Genomic DNA, 20,080 nt, shown 5'->3' on the forward strand with positions numbered 1-20,080 from the left:
CTGTACCTTTTCTATCTTTAGATACACAAATACTTACCATCATATTACAGTTGCCTACAGTATTCAGTACATGTTTGTAGCCTAAGAGCAATAGGCTGTGCCATATAGCTTAGTGTTTAGTAGGCTATACCACAGTTTGTGTAAGTACACTCTATGGGTGTTCACACAACAACAAGATTGCCTAATGATGCATTTCTCAGAATGTATCTTGGTCATTAAGCGATACATGACTGTGTGTGTGTGTGTATATAGCTTTTTTATTGTCTATCCGCTACACATACCTTTAAGAACAGTTTCAAGAAGGCAAGAATGTTATGTATTTTGTTCATGCTGTATCCTCAATATCTAACATAGTACCTAGTAGGCCTTCAATAAATATTTGTCTAACAAATTATTTAACTGAATAGCAAGATGTATACATGCTAGCCTACATATTAGGAAATATCATTCGATGAACCTGCCTAGGCACAGACCCTGCTCTTAGGGAACTTACTGTTCCAGAGTGACCTGACTATAGCCAGGCTAGTAAAAATGTGCAGATCAACTGCATAGTCGACCTTTCTCACTCAAACTCAAGGAAACTTTATTATGATTGCTATTAATATGTCCATCCTGTCATCTGTAAATGGACATTTGTTGATCTACTTTGTTTATGAGTTTCCACTAGAGGAGAAGGCACTACTGCTCTGGGTAGTTAGCCAACAAAAGCAACATTCCCAGTGTCCTGTTTCTTCACATTTGAGATGAACAGTGAGAAAATAGAGAAAATAATATATGTTATAAATATTGTATAAATATGTAATAAATATTGCCTTATTTTTAAGTAATAATTTATGCCTTGTTTTTTATGAGCACATTTCTCAATTTTCTCTGACAATTCATCAGATAATTAGAAGTGACACATAATGTTAAAAATCATTGTAGGTTTATCATTCATTTATACTGTTCATACTGTTCACCGTGAACCACTGACAAACACAATGTTTCAGTTCAGACTCATTTAGTTTGTTCAGCCTATAATCAGAAACTAATGGAAAATAAAATGACCAAATATGGGTAGCCATACGCCAGAATGTAGAGAAGCATTGGCCTGGATAACCAATACCTTCATGTTCCTGAAAAAAATGGAGTCTTGTCGGTATCCTATCATTGGATGACCCAGAAATACATTACAGTAGCAGAATCCAAAGTGCAATTTCACATCTTTTCCCAAAACAATTTTAGTATTTTATGTGTTTTCTAATTTGGATATTTTATTTTACTTTATTTATTTTTTGAGACGGAGTCTCGTTCCGCCATTCCAGAGTACAGTGGTGCGATCTCGGCTCACCACAACCTCCACCTTCTGTGTTCAAGTGATTCTCCTGCCTCAGCCTCCCAAGTAGTTGGGACTACAGGCATGTGCCACCACGCCGAGCTGATTTTTGTATTTTTAGTAGAGTTGGGGTTTCACCAGGATGGCCAGGATGGTCTTGATCTCTTGACCTCATGATCCGCCCGCCTTGGCCCCACAAAGTGCTGGGATTACAGGCATGAACCACTGCCCCCCAGTCAGAAATGTAATTTTTTTTAGCATTTTAATGGTTACTGAATTATTTTAATTCCAGCTTAAAAGTAAATGCCTGCAATTCTAAGAACAGAGAGTTCATCTCATGTTGACCTATTTATAATGACTCATAAACTTGTAACTTGATGTGTATATACTATTTAAGGGGTTTGTGTGTGTGTGTGTGTGTGTGTGTGTAGAAACCTGTGTGATTTTCGAATGTTCATTCAAGAATTACTTCAGAACTGTATATATTTTTACGCAATTTTTTTGAAGTATTAATTACAGAAGGGTATGCACACAGGCCATAAGAGTATAGCTTGATGTATCTAAGAGTTTCTAATCCTTTTTTGATCACGTTTCAGACCCTAATATCTGGAGCTGTAGTAGAACAACTTGATTTCCTACGAATCAGTGACACAGAAGAGTAAGTCCCTTTGGGTTATTTCATTTTGGGTTTTTTGAAATTACATTAGAAAAGTAGAAAATATGAAACCTTTTCTTTTACTTTCTAGGCTTCCAGAATTTAAGAGTTTTGAGGAACTAGAACCTCCCAAACATTCAAAAGTCAAACGTCAAAGCAGCACCCCTAGTGCTCCTGAACTGGGACAGCAGCCGGATGTCAACATTAGTGAATGGAAGGACAAACCCACCCACGAAATTCTTCAAAAACTGAATGTGAGACAGATGCAGTTCCCACATGGCCCTCGGTTGCTGGGGCAGAGGCTCCCAGAGTCAGACCATATGTCTTTTTGTCCTCAGTGAAGGTAGCAATTAATCTGGAGGTGGATGACTTGTCTACACCCAGGGCAATCATGAGAAGTTGTTCTCTTGGTCTAACATCTGCATAGATATCTTTAAAAATGCTTAAGAATTGCAGGTGAATATGTTTGTCTTGGATACACAAGTATGGTATGAGCCATTAAAGAAGTCAATGATAGTTGCCTGTGGGTTCTCCAGATTTCTCTTTCAGAGCCCTCTTTCTTCCTTTCTGCCCCCATCTTGTCTCCTGCCCCAGTGTTTAGGTGTAATGCTTGCTTTAGGTCAGTCCTGTCACTGAGTAAAGCAGTCCTTTCACTGCATTCATACAAATATTTTAGCAAATGAATATTTATCTTTCCTAAGGTTACTTACATTTCAGAAGAGTAAGGGTGGATAGGGTGTAGTACTGATTCAAGGAAACGAAATTCTCCCAGTAGAGCAATAAACACTGTGACGTTTTGTTTGGGGCATACAAATTTGAGCATGTAGACCAAATATATATCCTTCCAGATGTGACCAATTCTTGTTGATGGATATTGTATAGATCCAAATAAGCATGAATAAGATATAATATGGCATAAAGCACATAGCACAGTGACCTAATATGTAATAAACACTCGTAAACAAGTCCCCTCCTATCATCTATCTCTTCACAACAGTTTGCTAGCAACATGGTCTCCCATTTACCAATAAGAAGAATCAAGAAGGGAGTGGTTAAATGACCTGGCCAAGTCTCTCAGAGAGTGGCAAAATCAGTATTATTGCTTGTAGATAAAATATTTTCTGTTCATTACTTATCTTGTTTTCTGGCAAATTTAATTATTAAATCCTACCACCCCAGGAATCCAGCTTGTCACTTGTCTACCCTCTATCTCTAAGATATCTAAGGTAAGTATGAATCGCTGTATAATGTCATCTTATGCTTTATATTATATCAATGATAGTTTATCTTTCCTCAGTTCATAGTAAAGTATTTCTTCTCTGCATCATGTGGTTTTGTGATTAGTTACCCTCTGTGGTAACTCCTGTACCCATTTCATTTCAGTTCCTCACCGTGATTTATATTTTCAGGATTGCAGTTGTCTGGCTAGCCAAGCCATCCTGCTGGGTATACTGCTCAAAAGAGAAGGCCCCAACTTCATCACAAAGGAAGGTAAGAGTGCATGTCTAAGAGAACATTTTAAATAAGAGGACCGCTGTAGCCTTGAACATATATCAAATATGCATAAGCTATCCACTAAAATGTTGCAAGTTATTTCCCCCTTCATTAAACCTTCTTTTTCACTTTTGAATGGAAAATGTTCATTCATACCCCCTAAAGTGGAGGAGACTGATGTATGAACCCCTAACTGGCTTTCATGCAGTGATGCTTGATTGTTTCTCTGATTGTCTGAAAAGTATTGGAGCTTGGATTGTACCTGTGATTGTTAACCTCTGATGAATTCCATAGTTATTTATTGACAGTTTCTATTTCCAGTTTTATCTTCTCTAATTTTTCAAGAATAACATCGAATTGTTATGTCTATAAAAATTAGCTCCCTCAAGATAGCACCACTGCACTCCAGCCTGGGTGACAGAGCGAGACTCCGTCTCAAAAAAAAAAAAAAAAAAAAAAAAAAAATTAGCTCCCTCATGATCTGCAGCAGCCATTTGGAATGGAACATGGCATTTAATAGAATTGTGCTCGGAAGATGGTTAATAAAAATAAATCATTTGTAATTATATCTATGTCCACTCTGCATTAAGAATGAAACCCAGTTATCCCCCAGATTCACACTTGCATGTGGAGTCACCACTGTAAGGAATCTTTAAGTTCTCCACCATGGTCCACTTCTGACATTTTGTAATACAGAATAATGCAGAATACAGTTCAAGTACTTAATGTCTAGCTATTCAAAAATCTTTGGCTTATTTGAAAGTACTCTGTTAAGAGGTGTGTGTTGATATGGTTAGAACTGAAAAACAGCAGTGGAATTAATAATTCATATAGTTCTGGTAATTAACCGAGCATAGTTATTTATTCAAATGAGATCTACTTAGTTTTTGCCTTATTATAGCTAAGAGATAACCTTCTTGAGTATTATACATGTGAATTGAATCGTTTTCCATTTCTTAGCTTGTTAAAGGCAGAGGAACTTTTAGCAAATTTCAAACAGAATCTTGTATATTTCTAATTAGTCTTAAAACTGTAAGTATAAGCAGAATCTCAGTTGTATTTAGGACATTCACTGAAATTTGCACTTTATCTAAAACAATAGGATTTTTAAAAATCAAACATTTCATTAGAAACCTAGAATTCAGAATGGCTGTTTTTTTAATTGAAAAGTTTTAGTGCTTTTAAATAAAAGAAAATTTATATAAAATAGTTTATAATGAAAATGCTAAGGGAATGACTTTTTAAACCATTTTTATAAACTTGAGAATAATATTCGTTAAATGTTTTAAATCTATAAAACCTTATGTGAAACATTGAAAATCATATGCATCTACAGAATCCGAATATAATTTTATCTAATTTGTTAAAAGACTATAAAAAGTTTAGAGTGAAATGTTAAAGATCTTGTTCTTTATCTTTGTTTTCTTTTTGGTGCTCTTTCCTGTCACATTGTGATTTTACGGACAAAATCGTGGCCAAATTATGAAACCCACTGGTGTCTTTTGAGCAGTAGCATATGTTGGAATGATCATAGCCCCATGTACATAACAAGGCCTCAGTAAAGTTTTATTGAACAAATAAATGAAAAGTCATATATATTAGAGTCTACAGTATTTGTTCAATTGCTAATTATTTTACTATATTCTCTTTTCCTCTTTTCTGCAGTAAATTAAAATAGCATTTGTATTGTTAAAAGTTTAGATTGCATATTAATTAGGAAAATAGTTGAATTTCAAGAAATAAAGTACCAAAATTATATACTCAGACTAAATAGTATCAAGTGCTGGAGATAGTCACACTCTATATATTTGAGTTACATATTTAAATATGTCAGTTCAGAACATTAATGAATCGATGTATCAACTCTAGTGAAGCACAGTGAAAATTTGAGTACTTTTAAGAGGAATAAATGTGATGCATTTAATTAAAAGTTTTGTTCAACAAAGACTCTATTATCCAATGTCTAGGTACCATTTCTGATCACATTGAGAGAATCTATAGAAGAGCTGGCAGCAAAAAACTTTGGTTTGTATTAGTGTCCTTGTTGTTACGTTTTATTTTTGTGTTGTCATATTCGATAGCCTAAAGAAAATGGACCAGTCTTAAAGATGGTTATTCATCCTAATTTTTACTTTGAACCTCCAAGGTTACAGCACTTCCTAAGAATGTGCCTATGTAGCATGTCTCTCCCCGCACCTCCTCCACCAAAATTCTGAAAACAAAGACACTGTAGGGATTGAACCTGAAGAGTATTCACTGAAATGATATGCTAAGAATTCTTTCCTACTCTACACCTTCTCTGCCCCAGCAAGGTGCTTTAAGTTCTGTTTTTTAATTTAGGCAACCTGTTCTGCTATTATAGAAGGCCATGAAAAGAGACCAGTGATTTATCTAATCATAAGCAAAAATAATATACTGAGAAGGCTATTCTCTTGTCACTTAAGTTGAATGAATCCCAGTGATTGTAGCTGTTTCATGAAAAATAACCAATTTGTTCTACAGGGCTAGTCTCTTCCCAGAGACTGAAAAAAAAAAGAAGTAGGAAAGTTTAAATAAATAAAGTTGTTTAAATTCACAATTGAGTAGGAATGCCTAAATGCATGGCCCTCTGCATTTTGATGTAATTCTACAGAAATGTTTTACTAGCTGAATCTAACAAATATTGAAAGTCAAAGTGTATGTATAGATATATATACACACGCACACATTTTTTAATGATACGTTATCCACTTAAAAAAAAAAAAGTCTCAAGAATGTCATAAGAAACTCCCTTAACCTCAATGAGCCTCAGGTTTCTAATCCCTAAAATAAGAGGATTAGACGAAACAATCTCTTAGAATATTTCAATTATATTTTATCATAAATATACCATTCCTCCTCAGAAGAAATAATGTAATAATCCTATAGTTAAATCTTTCAAATTTTCACTGTAAATTCTTAGTACAGTAAGACATCAAGCCAATAAGTGATAGTTCTGGTAAACTTTCTTAGCCAGTAAGTTTCAAGTGTGGTCTATAGTCTTATTTTTGATTAAGCACATCTGTTCTTGCTTTATGTATTACACTTTATGCATTTCAGATAAATCATTAGCTAGCAAACATTTAGAATACTGACTGTTATGTTTGGAAGAACTGGAAGTTGTATTTACTCTATTTTCCCTTTTATGGCTTTCCACTGACACACCCAGGTTGGCGGTGCGCTACGGGGCTGCATTTACCCAGAAATTTTCTTCCTCTATAGCCCCACACATTACTACTTTTCTGGTACATGGGAAACAGGTAACATGCACAGAATTTGAAAACCCAAGCTGCTTGAAATGTGTGGGCTTATTTGCACTCTGAAGGTTAAACATGTCTTTTGGTCTTAGAGTGTGTGGGTGAAAGCTTCTCTAGAAGTAGGAAGTGTTTGTTTCACTAACTTTATTAGTTATTGACTGAATTTTCTTTTAGTCATCTATGTTGAAATTAAGAAATATAAATGTTTTTTATAAGTCAGCTTCTGTGGATATCCTGAAATACCTAAAGATTGCAGCGAGTTTCAAACCTACATTTTTATTTTACTTTTTCTATCTAAAAGTTCCACGTGAATTTTTACTTTTGAGGGAAAAAAACTATCTGATGTATTGCATGTGCTGTACTTTAAAAAAAAAAAATCTGTTCTCCCTAGGTTCTAAGACTTTTTCAGTAATACAAAAATAGCAGTGTGAATTTCTTCCCCCAACATTATGACTTTATCATGAAAAAGAAATACTGGTATTTCATTGTAGCACTTTCTAAAATTCAGTACTAAATGAATCCTCTAATCCAGAGATTTGGTTATCTAGGCACCAAAAGAAACATGACTTAGAATGGTTATAGAAATAGGTCACATGTACTAGTGACAGATTTAGTAATGAACTTGTTAATGCAAAATCAGAATATCCTCTTAATTCCTCCTATACACTCTCCCTCCCTAATCAAAATAATAACTAGGTTTTCTTTTTTTGCTTTTTAAATCGATAGTGTCATCAGTAATATTTTTGTCACAGCTTGGTGGCAGGGATGAGGTGGAGGGATCCCTCCCTAATTCTGAATGGTCCTGCAGTCTGGGAAATTTCAGCTGTTAGGTTCAATGTCCTGGGCAGTGTTTCCTCCAAATGATGATGTGAGGATTCAACCGTGTATATTTTAAAGATTACCCAGTCAGGGCCCGATGCATTCCTCATATTTTAGATTTGTGAACATCTGGCCTGCTCTCTTCTTTGCCCCCAGGTCGGTTGTACGCCGTGCAGCAAGTCTTTTAAGTAAAGTAGTGGACAGCCTGGCCCCATCCATTACTAATGTTTTAGTGCAGGGCAAACAGGTAAGTATTTGCTTTTCAGACACTTATTTGGTCCCAGTGGCAAAGATTTCTGGCTAGGACCCTTACTTTTAAGTCTGGCAAGCCTCAGTGTCATAGGCCTCTCACTTTCAGATTTATAAGGGCTCAGGCATTGCTACGAAAGTCTCCTTCCCCAAGCAAAATCTAGTCAGAAAGATATTAAATGGGCCTTCCCCTTTTCCTGCTGCACCTTAGAGCTGTAATCTTCAACTCCTGTGTTGAGATCAATGTAGATGCTAATGTAGAAAATGGACCAATAACTACTAAAGTACTCCAGACAGGTTTCGGATAGGCAGAGCAGAGGTAGGTGAACAGCGAAGGGCACATATTCCCTTCCGCTCCACATAAGATCTCCCTCCTTAGAAAGCATGGTGTTCGTGCCCAGCCAGGGTCTCTGCATGCCAGTGCTGCTCCCCAGATCCCCTGCCCCAGGCCATCTCTAACCCCAGCTCCTCCCCATTCGCCAGGGCCAGCTCTGTCACCTCCTCCTCACGGAGCCATCTCCAGTTAGCAGTGGTCTCTCTCTCTGGATTCTCACAATAGGTCTGTGACAATTCCCACAATCTGCCCTGGGTCCCAGTTCATTTGAATGTGTGTCTCTCACCTCATGGTAGGCTGTGAGCCCCCAGGGGTCAGAGTCTGAGTCTTGTCCAGTACACATCCCAGTGTGCCCAGCATGGGGCCTTGCTTGGAAAAAGCACTTGGTGAATGTGGGTTGAATTGAGCCTGTGCATGTGGGGTGTGGCTGCTCATTTTCTGTTTTGTTTTCTATAAGCTCTAATTTACCTGGCTGAATCATCCTTTGATTAGAATGAAAACCTGTTCACTTACTCTCCGTCTCTTCTCTGTGAATATATGTGCTTTATTGTGTTTTCCTGAGAGTTAATCTGGGGATATAATAAGCTTTAGTAATATGAAGTACTTTAATGCTCTTCAATGGAATCAACCCATTGGTCATATTTCAGGGCTCTTAATTCATTAAGATTAAAATTATTCATCCTTATATTTAGCTTTTGAAATGTTAGAATAATAAGCTATTTATTGTTTCATGTAATATTTAATAATTAAAAATAATTGTACTAATAAAAGATTCCTGCTGGGCATGGTGGCTGACACCTGTAATCCAAACACTTTGGGGGCCAAGGCGGGAGGATCACTTGAGGCCAGGAATTCAAGACCAGCCTCAGCACATAGCAAGACCCTATCTCTGCAAAAAAAAAAAAAAAATAGCTGGGCCTAATGGCACATGCCTTTGGTCTCAGTTCCTTGGGAAGCTGAGGTAGGAGGATTGCTTGAGCCAAGAGTTTGAGGCTGTAGTGAGCCATGATCATTCCATTGCACTCCAGCCTGGGCAACAGAGCAATACCCTGTCGTTTAAAAAAATTAAAAAGAAAAAATACAAAAAATCCTAAGAAAAAGTTAAATCACTTCATATATGTTATTTTTTCCAAATTGTTGAGAGGTAGATTTTTTATCCCTGTTTGTTGGCTAAAACAGACCAAAATGCAGGAAGTAACTTATCCTAGTGCCTTTTCTCACCAGAATTCTTGCCTCCAGCGAGAGTCTCATATTTTTGCCCTGAACCAAGCCACCTCTGAAAGAAAGTTAAACAGGCTTTGAGAAGATATTTTTCCTTGGATTTTAGATCCTTGTAGCATATCTGAAAAGAGAGTTAACTCTGCATATGAACATTCAGAAACTTTTGGAGATATTCAAGGTCATCGGCACCTGACACTGGGAGAAAGGGTGGGTTAGGGTTGGTCCTGTCCAACTACACAATATCTAAAGGGAGCTTGTAGCCTGTGGTCCTGAGATTCTGCTCCCACATCCTGCCCTAAGGTTGTGCCTGGACCATTGCTCATCACACTAGTATGTCTCCCAGGGTAAATCACTTACAGAGCTGGGCAAGACTTGGAGGCCGGTAGCTCAGCTTCATTACCAGAGGCATGAAGTCCATTCTCTGACCGCACCTTACTTCTTTACAATAAAGAAGTAAGAACAGAGCATTCAGAATTTTTCTGAGTGCCCTAAGCATTGAAGTAATATTGTTTCTACCAAGCACATTCAGATCACCTCAAGCTCTGTGGAATGAAATCATGGCTTAGTCATCATTGCTTCCAGAGGCAATGATGTGCCTTCTGTTTGTTTTCTTCTTTACACACTGACATTTTAATGAAAGTATTCACACTCAGACTAACTGGTTCATGCCACTTGTGATATAATAAACCAGCAGTTCGCAGTTTTCACTCCATTATAAAATTGAGGCAATAGACTCCATGTTCTGCTCTCTTCCCTCATCTCTGTGGCCTTTGATATGCTATTGTTTTTTCCTGCCTTTTATGATGGTACACTGTACATGGAAAAGAGATGGGAAGGGGTACTCAGGGAGAAGGGTGGCCTGCAGAGTCCCCTGGGAGCAGAATGCCAGGGATAGAGGAGAGAGAGAGACCAGCCTATTCCCCTTGCCAGCTTCAGCAGCATTCTGCTCAGAGTTTTTTTTGGCCATTTCGCTCTGTGCTCTCTGGTGTCCCAGGCTGTGAACAGCCTGTTCCCTCCCCTCCACAGGTGAGAGATCTGTCACCACATATTTTAACCCTCACCAGGCACCTTGCATTATGCCCAGAAAAATGAGGGCTACACAGGAACTGGGTGGCATCACACCTGCCTTTGAAGCGTTATAGTGTTGTTGAGGCAAAAGAATCTGCCTGAGAAACTATAAAAGAATCAAAAAGTTTATCTCTCAAATACCAAATTGTGTAGACTGTGCAGTAAAGTGAAACTCTTTAACCTATTCTGGTTTCTCTGGGGAGTTTCTAGTGCTAAAGTCATTCAGAATAATTTTAACTTATTAGTTATTTATATTCCTTCCCTGCTTTTATCCGCTCACCTCCACTCCCCTAACTGGAACCCTCACCTGCCCTTATATTTGAGACTAGACTGTGAACCATCATGATTTCCAGTGGGAGTCACGCTTTGAAAGCCATTTTAATAAACAGCAGGAACAGTGATTCTGCCTAATTCCCTAGCTTATATAGAGTAATTTCAGCCTGCCAGTCATCCTGAGCCTTGAGTTTTTTTTATTTTTATCTTTTAGTAGCTAGGAGAATTTTACAATAAAATTCTGTCACTCGTAGGTAACTCTGGGTGCCTTTGGGCATGAAGAAGAAGTTATCTCTAATCCTTTGTCTCCAAGAGTGATTAAAAACATCATCTATTATAAGTGTAACACCCATGATGAGAGGGAAGCGGTCATTCAGCAAGAACTGGTCATCCATATTGGCTGGATCATCTCCAATAACCCTGAGTTATTCAGTGGCATGCTGAAAATACGAATCGGGTGAGTGAAGTCCTTTGCATTTGCATAAAGAGAATTGTTCAAGTTGTCCTCTAACAGACCTAGCCTCTCCAAGTGAAGCAATGTTCCTGGTGTCTGGTGAGTATTCAGCAAAGTGCACCTGTCCTCTAAGCCATGCAGGCAATATCTGGTGGTATGCAAAATAAATGCTACTAGCCTGAAAGAATCCTTAACATTTATTTCATGCCTGAATTAGATATAGTGAAGTAACTCTGTTGTCTGGTAAAATCAAACCCCAGAAATTTCAACAGCTGTGTCGTGTAAAACACTAAGCACAGTACTTGCAAAAATTCCTAGAAATAAAATGAATAGGCCTTAAGACAGGAATGATTTTCAGTAAAACTGTCAGGAGGACACATTCAGATAAAAATTTGGTCCTTTTAAGAATATTCTATACCCATTTTCTACCAAAATCTAACTATTGATTTTTAATATTGTTGTTCTTGGAGAAGAAATCAAAAGTAAGGCTCTGATGATCTTGAATATTCGTAATCAAGAATTTTATGAGGCAGCATGTGTAGGAAAAGTTAACCAGGCTCTGGGATTCAGCAGAACTGAGTTCAAGTTCCGACTGCCATTGTCATCTCAGTAACCTCGGATAAATGACTGATCACTCTCTAGCCTCGCTTTAATACTAGTTTCTTTGTTTTATATGAAAATGAAATGAGATATGTTTTAAAAGTCTATGACAAGCTAAGAAAGTATAAATGTTTCTTTTTTAAATACATTTTTGATTGTATAAGTATCATGTGAGTATGTCCTGATTGTAAAAGAGCCCAATGGTATCTGAGCTTATAATGTAATCTAACATGTGGCCAACTTTGGAGGGTGTTTCTCAAGTGTTTGAAAAGAATATACATTCTCTATTGGATGCAAACATACATGTATGTGTATGAGTGTGAAATAAGTGCTAACTGTAAAATTGGAGTTTTATTATCTTTACTATCTGTATTTGATAATTGGCTGCTGATAAAAGTCTTAATTTCTCATTACAATTGTGGTTATATCAATTTCTCCTTGCATTTTTATTTTTATCAGTTTCGCTTTATGTAGGTTTTTGTTTTTTGAGATGGAGTCTCATTCTATCAGACAGGCTAGAGTGCAGTGGTGCGATCTCAGCTCACTGCAACTGCCACCTCCCAGGTTCAAGCAGTCCTCCCACCTCAGCCTCCCAAGTGGCTGGGATTACAAGCATGTGCCACCACACCCAGCTAATTTTGTATTTTTAGTAGAGACAGGGTTTCACCATGTTGGCCAGGCTGGTCTTGAACTCCATACCTTTAGTGATCTGCCTGCCTCAGCCTCCCAAAATGCTGGGATTACAGGCGTGAGCCACCTCACCTGACCACTTTATGTAGTTTAAAACTTTGGTTTTGTCCATGTCACTTCATAACTTTTACCAATATATCTTCATGTCATTGATTACTTTTCAACTTTTTTTTAAACTTCAAACATTTACAAGAATACAGAGACTGATATAATAAAGACTGACGTGCCCGTACTATCACCCAGCCTCAACAATACTATCATCTGGTCCGTCTTACTTCACCCATACCCCCATCTACTACCCACCTGTCCCCATAGTACCCTGTCAGTTTTGAAAGGCAAATCCATATCTTCTGATCTGTAAATACTTAAATTTGTATCTCAAAAACATAAGAACTTCTTCAAAACATAAACGCGGTACTGTTACCATGCATAAAAAACAATTGAATTATATTTGTCAAATATTACTGCCATACCTTTCTCCATCTGTCATTAGAAGGGTTGGGGAGCATGAACTCTGCATCACTCACACTAGTGACTAGTTCCAAATCCTGGTTCTTGGCCCATGATCTTGGGAAAGTTATCTAATTTTGCAAAATTTCAAGCAGCTTGTGTGTAAACTTACAGAGTTTTTGTGAGGATTATCTGAGATAACCCAAAGGGCAAGCACCTAGAAAATGGGCCCTCAGCAAACATTAGATCTCTTCCTCTGAACATAAGAAAGGAGAACTCATTTGCCTGGGATAGTCACTTAAGTTACTGGCAGAAATGGGAATAAAATTCAAGGCTTTCCACTTGTAACTCTCAAATTAGTGGTATCCAGAGAGGTGAATTCAGTGGCAGGGGTGGTTTTGCCTTAGGGGAGGTAGAAGATTTTCTGTGGAGGAGTTACGCGGCAACTGTCTACCGTTTGTCCTTATCCCAGTGTCTCTACCTTTGCTGGTTCCAGTAAACAGCACCAAGGGCTCAGTGCATATTCACTAGCTCACGCATTTGACTGGCTATTAACTTCGAACAACGACATCTGCCCTGGTCCTACAAAGAAGGATTAGTCTTCAGGAAAATATTATTTCCTCTGCAAATACTGACATTGAAAGTATGACAAAATATAATTTCAAATTATTCTTACGCTTTGCCTCCTAAGCCAATGTTGATGCAGCAACAGGCAGGCAGGTTTGTATTTCAGAAAGCTTTTTTTCTGTGGTTAACATAATGAGGCGCTCTATATTTGACAGAGGTATCCTAGAATATTACAAGGAAGTGAAAAGTCTGCTCTAGACTTTTCTGAACTTTTCATAGCATCTTAATATTAGGTTGGTGCAAAAACAGTTGTGGTTTCGCCCACTACTTTCAGTGGCAAAAACCATGATTACTTTTGCACCAACACAATATATCTACTGTAGTATACAAGCAGCCAACTTAGAATCATCCCATTTTCTCAGTCTTGTGATGAATTAAGGTACAAAATCTCATTTATTTGGTCTGTTAACTTGTACCTACTCAAGTTCCTTACACTATAAAATGCTAAACAGTACTGATCCTAGATTGGAGGCCTGGCAGACAAAAGAACAACAACAAAAAAAATCTGACATCTGGCACATCATAGTTACTACATGAACTCGAATACAATATGGATCATAAATTGAAATCATGTATGAGAAGTCATAAAAGCCATAAAGTTTTAGAAATAAACACTAAAGCCTGTTTCTGTGAGATAATGGCAATGGTATACAGAAGCAAAAACATGCAGAAGTATGTAAGACTGAAGAATAAGAACACTGGAGTTAGGCAGACCTGGGTGTAAATCCCAGTTCTTCCACTTACTGACAAAAACAGCCCATGTACACTCTCCAAATCTCAGTTTCTTTGCTGTAAAATGGTGGTTCTAGTGCGTACTTCGAAGTTGTTGTAGGGATTAAGTCAGATAATATATGTGAAGAATTTTTATTTTTCTTCTATTATTCATTGCTTAGCATATAATAGATATTCAATAAACAGTATTTGTGGCTACAGTGATGGAGGAAGAGGAAGAGGATGGTTTACTAGAGTGATCTTTTGAGTGCAGCGATCACGTTATTTAAACTTGTCTCCTCTTAGATCGTTACTGGAAACACTGCTAAGAGATGTACGATTGTAAGGCAACCTGTCCTATACTCTGATATGATTAACTACACCATTCCATTAATAACTCCATGGAGAAAAGTGCTACGTCCTGATATCTTCTGTATATATGACTGGACTTTCATAAAAACAAGGCCCTGTTTAACTTGGTCATTTCCTGAAGGACATGATTTAATTAAATCTTCTTTTATACTTAATTCCAATATCATGTGGCACAAAATCAAGTATGTTTATCAAAATTAAGAGCCATTTACTTCTCTAAGAGTACAGAGACATGCTTTCCTTTTGCTTTTCCTAAATCCCACATTACTAGCTCAAAGCAAACCACCTGACTCTGCTTATATACCATATGTTAAACAATCCAATATTTATTGAGCATCTCTGATGAACGAAACTATAAGACAGACAGGAAGTAATATAAGATCTAGTTCCTATCCTTAGCAGAAGTAAATTTCTTAAATAAATCACTCCTTAAAAAAAAAAAATACCAGATTGCTCCCCAACTGAAATTGTCTTAGTGATTAGAACTGATCTTGTGAGATGCACATAAGAGTGAAATATACATCATAAGTCAGGCAGGGACACTATTAATACTCACAATGAGAATATAATGCTACAATCCCAGAATGAGTTTCAGGATGGTGAATAATTAAGGTTTCATAGCAAATTTCTTTATGAGTCAGTTGACTGTTAAATACTAAGTCACATGCTGCCACCGGACATTTTTACTTTGGGTGACACAGTATAAGGAAAAATGGTATGTCATTTCTCATGGAAAGCACTGAACATACAGAATAGTAGATATCAAAACGGAAAGAATGCTATTTTTAGAATAAATACTCATTCCCATGAATAGAAAGAAGCATCAGGTTAGAGTTGAATTCAAGGAAGGGAATTACATGAGACTTGTAGAGGACCTAAATTAGCTTAAAATGCTGAATAAGCAGTAAAGGAAAAACTACTATAGACTGAAAAACACAGCAGTGTAAAATCTTGGGAAACTGTTTGCCTTCACTCTAAGGCTTTGTTTAAACCTCTGCAAGGATGGCTGTCACTTGAAAAGGCTCCCCGAACTAGAACACTTATTACAAAGAATGTGCTTTGGAAGACTTATAACCTATACTTCTCAGTCTGTCTCAGATCAGTGCCTGAGTCTGTGACAATAGAGTACTTTTATACCGTGTACGGAGATGGAGAATCACATTTCTTTTCATTTAGAGTTAACTCACATGAAAGAACCATTTCTTTACCCTCATATGGAGTCAAGAGGTTGGAGTTGAAAATATCAGGGCAAACAGACTGAACAAATCAGGATATAACTCAAAGTTCTTATAACTGATTCAAAATAGCTCCAAATCTTCGAAAGAAACTATTTTAAGGGATGAGAGTGAAGGTCAAATTCTATGCAGGTAATTTACTTTCAATCAAAAGAAAGAAGAGACAAAGAAAGATAAGGAAATTTGACTGAAATATACTGTAGCTGAAATCATGCAAATCACTTAAAAATAATAAGCTAAAGTAATTTATAAAATAATACTGAAAAATGTAACTTTGAAAGTAGAAATTTCCTAGAGAAAGTAACTGACACCAATTTGATGTATATTTCTCTGATACTTTTGCACATGTACATTACACAGATATATATGTATGGTATTATTGTTGTTTTATAAAATGTGGAACAATACACTGCATCTTTTTTTTACATTTAATTTATCTAGGACATTCATAAATGTCAGTATATAGGACTTTATCTTGTTCAATGTAATGGTAGCACAGCATTTTATTGTATGGCTAAAAACCAATTTATTCAAACTATTTTCTACTAATGAACATCTAGGTCGTTCCCAATGTTTTCACTATTTCGAATAATGCTGAAAGACTGCTGCAAAATATATCTTTATGGTACTTGTGTGAATACTGTAAACTCCTTGGATGAGAGCTGATGAATTACGATGTATGCAGATATTGCCAAATAAGCAATGCGTTTTTCACATGTGATTTTGAAGGAAAAACAGGTAATAATGTTTAAAAAAGTACTTCACATTTACATGTAAAACTAGTGGAATGAAAAGGAGCTCAACCCGACAATAAACAGAAAAGGAAAAAAGTTACCCTGGTTGGTAACAGTGGGGCTATCCCTGCTTTGGTGTCCTCGTTGGATGTGGTGATTCTAGGTAAAGAATGTGAAGATGTTTTGCAAGGGCAAAGCTTCAACATTATCACTGTGGTATTTGATAATTTGAGGTCCTCTACCCATGACATTTGGAGAACAGCTCCATCTGGGGAGTGCTTTTTACACACCACAAATCTCAAGGTGCCACAGGAGGAACCTCCCCCTTCTCCCAACACACACATACTCTCTCTCTCTCTCTCTCTCTCTGTGTCTCAGTCACTCTTCTGGTCCTAACACACATACTCTCTCTCTGTCTCTCTCTCTCTCTCTCTCTCTCTCTCTCTCTCTCTCTCTCTCTGTCTCACTCACTCTTGTCTTCTGGTCCTAAGTTTGCAAAGGCCATGTGCTGTCGCAAGAGAAGTTCACCCTGGAGGAGGGGGCCCTTTCAGCCATGGTTGAGTCCCCTGTAGGCCCAGTGGAATGATCCCAAAGCATCTCTTATGGAAACTCCATCTCAGAATCCTGTTGGGGTTGTATCTTGCAATCTAATATGGTGTCACCTCTCCGTCACCTGGTAGACACTCATGACACCTGTGGCAAATACCCTGAAATCCCCTCAGACCTATGCCCACAGCACTCTCCCACCACAGTAACAAAGATTTGGGAATGCTGTTTCTTCTCTAGGGATATCAGACAATTTAAGGTAACTGTCATCCTATCTGTGGGGCTTGTGATAGTACCCCTCTGAAGAGTAAAAAGACACTTTTGTGTCTTCTATGTTTTTATTAGACTTCATCCTTAATAAATTATACTAAGACCTGAGCCCTTTTAAGTGAATGGGCCCCTTGCATATTTGTTTATTAGCAGCAGCAAATACATACTCAGTATATTTCTTTACAAATTTTACCTTGAATTAGTCCGTGGAAGGTTTTTCGTTTGCTTAAAATTGGTGAGCAAATTACTCATTTATAGAGTCCTTGAATGTCAAATTTCCTATAAATTGTTGAACATATTTCTGAGTTAGTCCTTTGTGTATTGTACTGGTTGTGGCACAATTTTAAAAGAAAGATAGGGAGGGGATTTATAGAATGTGTTATTTTTTTACTGCCTTATGGTACAATAAGCACATCAGACTCATTCTTACTTGGCTTTTGGGTATTGCTTCTCTCTTTTAAATGTTAATTATGATTAAAGAGATTGATTGATTGGACACATTTGATAACATATTCTTCTTGGAATGCCAGCATTCACTAGGCTGAATGGACATAAGAAATAAGAACATTTGCCTTAACCATGGTACCTCTTACCCAGAATTCCCTTGCACTGTGTATACTTTTATCTCTGGTTTAACTACTCTCTCTCAGTGTTTTTTAAATTTTATTTATTTACATTACCCACTACTTCAATTGCTTTTAAACCAATAGCACCATGTCCCTTTTCTCTTTTTTCCAAGGTTAATCTTGCCAATGCAGTTTCTTCAACTTTACTGCTATCAGGCACTCCAGTGAACAAAATTAACCTGCTCACAGGAATGGTATTCTGGTCTGATAATGATTTGATTTGCTGTCTCATTATTGATTTGTGCTCCAGCTTTCCTGTTGAAATAGATCAAGTTCCTGACAGGCCCATTACTGTAAAGACCTCCAATCAACTGCTTTCTGCTGCAGGTCTGTCAGTCAAGCTTTACTTAGAGATAACCCCAGAGGATATATGTTATCAAGCCTTTTTCATCTCTGCTTTTCATACTGCCAGGACATCCTCTGTAAGCAATTATGATCCAGATGTACCTTGTCCTCTGATGCCCGAAACTGTATCTGTGGATCACACATTTGAAGCTTAGAGAGAGCCATCGTTGTCATAGATAGCAGACTATAACATTGCTTATGCACTAAAGGAAAGAGAAAATAATTACGGCACCAAGTTCATTAGCACGGTTCTAATACTCATTCCGAGGTCTTTGCTTTTGACATTTGATATGAGATAAGGAGGTGAGGTGATGAAGCTCCCCTACCTCTATTATATCGTGATTGGATCAGTGATAGAGTAAGTCCACATCCTTCAGTCACCAGAGAGCTCAGTTTGCCTCATCAAATTGTATCCCTCTCCATATTAATATGAATCAAGCCAAAAAAGTCCCTTCTTGCAACTTTCCCATCTTCTATCATTTGGTGTGTCAGCTCTGGCTTCCATAACAAAATGCCATAGATGGAATGGCTTAAACACAGAAATTTATTTTCTCACTATCTGCAGGCTGGAAAGGCCAAGGTCAGGGTCCCTGCTGATTTGGTTTCTGGTGAGGGCTTTCCTCCTGGCTTGCAGACAGCTGCCTTCTGTGTCCTCTGTGTCCTCTGTTGGAGAGAGAGAGCGCTCTGGTATATCATCTTATAAGGGTACTAATCCCAGCATAAGGGCTCTAACATCATGACCTCATCTAAACCTAATTGCCTCCCAAAGACCCCATCTCCAGATACTATCACATTGGAGTTAGGGCTTCAACATATGAATTTGGTGGGGGAGAAAGAATTCAGCCGATAACATATGGCTTAGTTAAATGTTTGCACAAAATCATCTAATCATTTGTTTAACAGCAAACTTAGCAGATCCTTGTATTATCTTGAAATCTTAAAATGATTATTTTAAAAAATTATTTTTTTCCCCAAGGATCAGTGATCAGTTCTATTCTGTATGGCATTTTTTTTTCCAGAAAATTTCAGCTGGTCAGGTGCAGTGGCTCATACCTGTAATCCCAGCACTTTGAGGGGCCAAGGTGGATAAATCACTTGAGCCCAGGAGTTTGAGACCAGTTGGGCAACATGGCAAAACCCCTTCTCTACAAAAAAATTAAAAATTAGCTGGGTGCGTTGGTGCCTGCCTGTAGTCCCAGCTCCTTGGGAGGCTGAGGTGGGAGGATTGCTTAAGCCTAGCAGGTGGATGTTGCAGTGAGCCAAGATCACACAGCTGCACTCTACCCTGGGCACCAAGTAAGACCATGTCTCAAAAAAGAAAAAAAGAAAAGTTCAGGTGTTCTGGTTTACCACTGCTATCAGATTTCCATGTACTTTATCTCATATTGTATGCCTTCATTGGGGCATATGGGAAATAAACATACCAATACACACACCGTATCCTTACGAACCTCCAAACAAGAGTGTTTTTAAAAGGATAAGCTTATTCCCAGAACTGTCTGAGGAATACTAATACTCCTTTTTCCGCTTTTCCAGCAGTCCCAAAGAATTCATTGTCCTCAAGTCAAACTTGGATATAAATGAAGGCTGATTTAGTCAGTCGTGTGAATCTACCACTTTCTCATTTGCTTATTGGCAAGTAGAGCACCTCTGGCTCTTAGACAGACTGAATGTATAAGGCTCTGGGCCATCCATAACCTTCATTATTTTGACCTTC

General features: G+C 37.7%; 1 protein-coding gene across 1 annotated transcript in view; it reads left to right on the forward strand.

Moving 5' to 3' along the window:
• The window catches only part of PHKB (phosphorylase kinase, beta), a 126,423-nt gene that overhangs the window by 89,585 nt on the left and 16,758 nt on the right, over positions 1-20,080 (forward strand). The window contains exons 15-20 of the mRNA XM_011989147.1: positions 1,912-1,973; positions 2,062-2,224; positions 3,380-3,461; positions 5,432-5,489; positions 7,715-7,805; positions 10,958-11,160. Coding sequence (XP_011844537.1) covers positions 1,912-1,973; positions 2,062-2,224; positions 3,380-3,461; positions 5,432-5,489; positions 7,715-7,805; positions 10,958-11,160 — 659 coding nt within the window. The remainder of the gene's footprint in view (positions 1-1,911; positions 1,974-2,061; positions 2,225-3,379; positions 3,462-5,431; positions 5,490-7,714; positions 7,806-10,957; positions 11,161-20,080) is intronic.

The sequence above is a fragment of the Mandrillus leucophaeus genome, unplaced genomic scaffold, assembly GCF_000951045.1.
Source record: "Mandrillus leucophaeus isolate KB7577 unplaced genomic scaffold, Mleu.le_1.0 Scaffold348, whole genome shotgun sequence".
In the NCBI taxonomy this organism is placed as follows: Eukaryota; Metazoa; Chordata; class Mammalia; order Primates; family Cercopithecidae; genus Mandrillus; species Mandrillus leucophaeus.